General features: G+C 49.9%; 1 protein-coding gene across 1 annotated transcript in view; it reads right to left on the bottom strand.

Moving 5' to 3' along the window:
- Positions 1–5000, bottom strand: part of LOC308382605 (thrombospondin type-1 domain-containing protein 7A-like) — a gene marked incomplete at both ends in the record, with an annotated part of 55537 nt that overhangs the window by 4014 nt on the left and 46523 nt on the right. The window contains 4 exons of the mRNA XM_080861000.1: positions 2125–2266; positions 2455–2608; positions 3278–3411; positions 4635–4813. Coding sequence (XP_080717126.1) covers positions 2125–2266; positions 2455–2608; positions 3278–3411; positions 4635–4813 — 609 coding nt within the window. The remainder of the gene's footprint in view (positions 1–2124; positions 2267–2454; positions 2609–3277; positions 3412–4634; positions 4814–5000) is intronic.

Below are 5000 nucleotides of genomic sequence, written 5' to 3'. Positions count from 1 at the left end.
CATGAAACCCACCAATCACAGAGCAACATGAAACCCACCAATCACAGAGCAACATGAAACCCACCAATCACAGCTCAACATGAAACCCACCAATCACAGCTCAACATGAAACCCACCAATCACAGTGAACATGAAACCCACCAATCACAGCTCAACATGAAACCCACCAATCACAGAGCAACATGAAACCCACCAATCACAGCTCAACATGAAACCCACCAATCACAGTGAACATGAAACCCACCAATAACAGCTCAACATGAAACCCACCAATAACAGATCAAAACTCCGTAGATGGTGTCTCTACAGGATGGTAGTCGCGCACATCACGCATGCTCAAGCACAAACAGTTAACGGCAGAAGGCTCAACATCAACATATAAGGCTTGTTTTAACGCAAAATGTGGTTTTATTTAACGGTATATTGAAGAATGTTGTAAACTGTTTACAGCATTAGGCAACACGTCAACATATGAGGGTTGTCTTGAGGCATAATGTGGGTGTATTAAGTTATGCAGTTGACAGTGTGGCGATGTGCACGACTACCATTGGGTAGCGATTGTTTGGGTAGTGCGCACGCGCGACTACCATCCGGAAGAGGACTACAATCCGGTAGTGACAGATTGTCGTATTTGTACATAAAAAGTTGTTTGTTTGGCATTTTTATCCTAGATATTTTAAAAGTTACCAAAAAATAGACACTGTGCAATGTAAAAACCCCTGTTATTGTAACTAAAATATACATCTGAGGGGATTTGCGAGGTGTCTGAGCTATTTATTGTTAGCATTGACGATGATGGATAGTTAAAACATTTGGGAGTTGCACGTCAGGCCACGGAGAGGTGCTCAGAGAGGGTTTGGGGAGGTACTCAGAGAGGGTTTGGGGAGGTGCTCAGAGAGGGTTTGGGGAGGTGCTCAGAGAGGGTTTGGGGAGGTACTCAGAGAGGGTTTGGGGAGGTGCTCAGAGAGGGTTTGGGGAGGTGCTCAGAGAGGGTTTAGGGAGGTGTAGAGAGAGGGTTTGGGGAGGTGCACAGAGAGGGTTTGGGGAGGTGCACAGAGAGGGTTTGGGGAGGTGCTCAGAGAGGGTTTAGGGAGGTGTAGAGAGAGGGTTTGGGGAGGTGCTCAGAGAGGGTTTGGGGAGGTGCTCAGAGAGGGTTTGGGGAGGTGCAGAGAGAGGGTTTGGGGAGGTGCTCAGAGAGGGTTTGGGGAGGTGCTCAGAGAGGGTTTGGGGAGGTGCTCAGAGAGGGTTTGGGGAGGTGCAGAGAGAGGGTTTGGGGAGGTGCTCAGAGAGGGTTTGGGGAGGTGCTCAGAGAGGGTTTGGGGAGGTGCTCAGAGAGGGTTTGGGGAGGTGCACAGAGAGGGTTTGGGGAGGTGCAGAGAGAGGGTTTGGGGAGGTGCAGAGAGAGGGTTTGGGGAGGTGCTCAGAGAGGGTTTGGGGAGGTGCTCAGAGAGGGTTTGGGGAGGTGCACAGAGAGGGTTTGGGGAGGTGCTCAGAGAGGGTTTGGGGAGGTGCTCGGAGAGGGTTTGCAACGACAGAGAGGACTCTCTGTGTCTGTGTGCGTGTCTGAGTAAACGGAGGTCAGTAAACTGGGCTTTACATCACAAAACGGCTATACAGTGGAACCCTAAACAGGCAACCATCTGCGTGAAAATAAAGCTTGTTTCCAACCCTGACTGGCTCATGATGTTATTATACGTGTCTAACTACATCCTACAGTCCTAAATGGCTGAACTGCAGGTGTAGGTGTGTTACCTGTGATGTTGTAGTATTGTGTGTGTAGGTGTGTTACCTGTGATGTTGTAGTAGTGTAGGTGTGTGTGTGTGTGTGTGTGTGTGTGTGTGTGTGTGTGTGTGTGTGTGTGTGTTACCTGTGATGTTGTATGAGTAGGTGTGTGTGTGTGTGTGCGTGTGTGTGCGTGTGTGTGTGGGTTACCTGTGATGTAGGTGTGTGTGTGTGTGTGCGTGTGTGTGTGTGTGTGTGGGTTACCTGTGATGTTGTATGAGCAGGTGTGTGTGTGTGTGTGCGTGTGTGTGTGCGTGTGTGTGTAGGTGTGTGTAGGTGTGTGTGTGTGTGTGTGTAGGTGTGTGTAGGTGTGTGTGTGTGTAGGTGTGTGTGTGTGTTACCTGTGATGTTGTACGAGTAGGTGAAGCAGTTGCCGTTGAGGGCGCAGGGCTCTTTCTCAGTGGTGGAGGGGCACTGTTTGTCCTCTCCAGGTTGCCGTATCGGAGTGGCCGTTCTCTCCCGTGTGGTGTTCCCACTGCAGGGCTGAGAGAAAACACACATGGAACCAGTCAGAGTGTGTGTGTGTGTGTGTGAGGCAGTGTGTTTGTGAGTGTGTGTGTGTGTGTGTGTGTCTGTGTGTGTGTGTGTGTGTGTGTGTGTGTGTGTGTGTGTGTGAGGCAGTGTGTGTGTGTGTGTGTGTGTGTGTGTGTTTGTGCGTGTGTGTCTCCTACCAGTGGGCATCTGCTCCAGGAGCCCCAGTCTGACAGCACGCAGTCCTCGGGGCAGGGCAGGCTGCTCTCGCGGGCGCCCAGGGGCATCTCCTCCGGGTCACACAGGTAGTCCTCCACCACGTCAGACGGCCCGTCGATGGTGTTCAGCATGCACCTGCGGACACACAGGGGCAGCATGGGAGTTACACCAGCAAAGGATCGTGGGAGTTACACCAGCAAAGGATCATGGGAGTGTTACACCAGCAAAGGATCATGGGAGTGTTACACCAGCAAAGGATCATGGGAGTGTTACACCCGCAAAGGATCATGGGAGTGTTACACCAGCAAAGGATCATGGGAGTGTTACACCAGCAAAGGATCATGGGAGTGTTACACCAGCAAAGGATCATGGGAGTGTTACACCAGCAAAGGATCACGGGAGTGTTACACCAGCAAAGGATCATGGGAGTAAGAGCACTGGCTCCATACGTAAATATTAATGTTTAAGAATGTGTATGTATATATACATTGCAAGTTTTAAGCAATGTATAAGTTCAAACTATACGATCATGCAGTGCGCTGTGCCAGTGCTGTCTGTCTTTTTGTTTGGTTTGGTTAAAATGCTATGCAACGCATTAGGTTAGCAAGTAAGGCAGTGTTTGCTAAGCCGTACTAGACAGCTAGAACTTCTACGTTGGAAAGTTGTATGCAGTCTCTGTTGCAGCATAGATTTTGTGGAATAATTGTTTTCATTGTGAATGCAGAACTTCTACGTTGGAGCCAATAAGACCCCACCAATGCACACGAGAATAAGGGGAGTTACACTATCATCGTTTACACCCACCTGACTTTTCTGGTCTGCACGCCCTCGCCACAGTTCTCCTTCAGGTCCACGTTACTGACCTTCCACACACTCCAGGGCTCCGACACCCACACGTACTGACCACAGTCACTGAGACACGGCACCACCTCATACACCTGCAACACACACACACACACACCATTACAACCCACACGTACTGACCACAGTCACTGAGACACGGCACTACCTCATACACCTGCAACACACACACACACACACACACACACACTCACACACACACACACACACACACACACACACACACACACACACACACACACACACACACACACACACACACACACACACACACACACACACACACACACACACACACACACACACACACACACACATACTGTTACAACCCACACGTACTGACCACAGTCACTGAGACACGGCACCACCTCATACACCTGCAACACACACACACACACACACACACACACACACTGTTACACACACACACCGTTACAACCCACACGTACTGACCACAGTCACTCATACACATGCATACACACACAGTCACACACACACACACACACACACACACACACACACACACACACACACACACACACACACACACACACAAACACACTCTCACACACTCTCTCACACACACACACACACACACACTCTCTCCAACACACACACTCACACACACACACACACACTCTCTTTCACACACACACACACTCTTTCTCACACACACACACACACACACACACACACACACACACACACACACACACACACACACACACACACACACACACACACACACACACACTGTGATAATATGGAGAGAGGACTGAGCTTACCTGAGCCTGGGAGGGGGATGACCAGATGAAGGAGAGACAGAGGAAGGGAGAAAGTGTTAGTGATCATCAAAACTGTGTTTACACACACACACACACACACACACACACACACACACACACACACAGCAGTCGAGTGTGGTGGGATGTCTGCTAATCATTAAAGGAGGCAGCTTATCTCTAGTGATTTCAAGTCTAAGGCCGTGAACATTATAAAAGATCCATGAACACACTCACACACGCACTCACACACTCCATATATTAGAAGATATGGCTCTATGATCCTGTAATGTAATATTCACTGAATCCCAGGGAACTCATTAAACATTCACACACACTTGAGACTTCCTGTGGAGAGTGTGTGTGTGTGTGTGTAAGAGAGTGTGTGTGTGTGTATTTGTGGGTAAGAGAAAGGAGGAGAGTGTGTGTGTTTGTGTGTGTGCGTGTGCTTGTGTGCGTGTGCGTGTGCGTGTGCGTGTGCGTGTGTGTGTGTGTGTGTGTGTGTGTGTGTGACTCACCTGGTTGACATGGTCCAGTTTGGGACAGGGTCGTCCTCCGTTGTAGGGCTTCTCTCGGAGCCACTTGGAGCGAACTTTGACCCCGCTGCCACAGGACTTACTGCAGCGTGACCAGTTGGACCACTCGCTCAGTTTACAGTCGGAGGGACAGGGGATGATACACGCCTCCTCTATGTAACCTGGACACACACACACACACACACACACACACACACACACACACACGTCAGTTTACAGTCGGACGGACAGGGGATGATACACGCCTCCTCTATGTAACCTGGACACACACACACACACACACACACACACACACACACACACACACACACACGCTCAGTTTACAGTTGGACGGACAGGGGATGATAC

Source organism: Sprattus sprattus (assembly GCF_963457725.1).
Source record: "Sprattus sprattus genome assembly, contig: scaffold_115, whole genome shotgun sequence".
NCBI lineage: Eukaryota > Metazoa > Chordata > Actinopteri > Clupeiformes > Clupeidae > Sprattus > Sprattus sprattus.
Note: the sequence above shows the minus strand (reverse complement) of the source record. Positions and strands in the feature narration are given on the sequence as shown.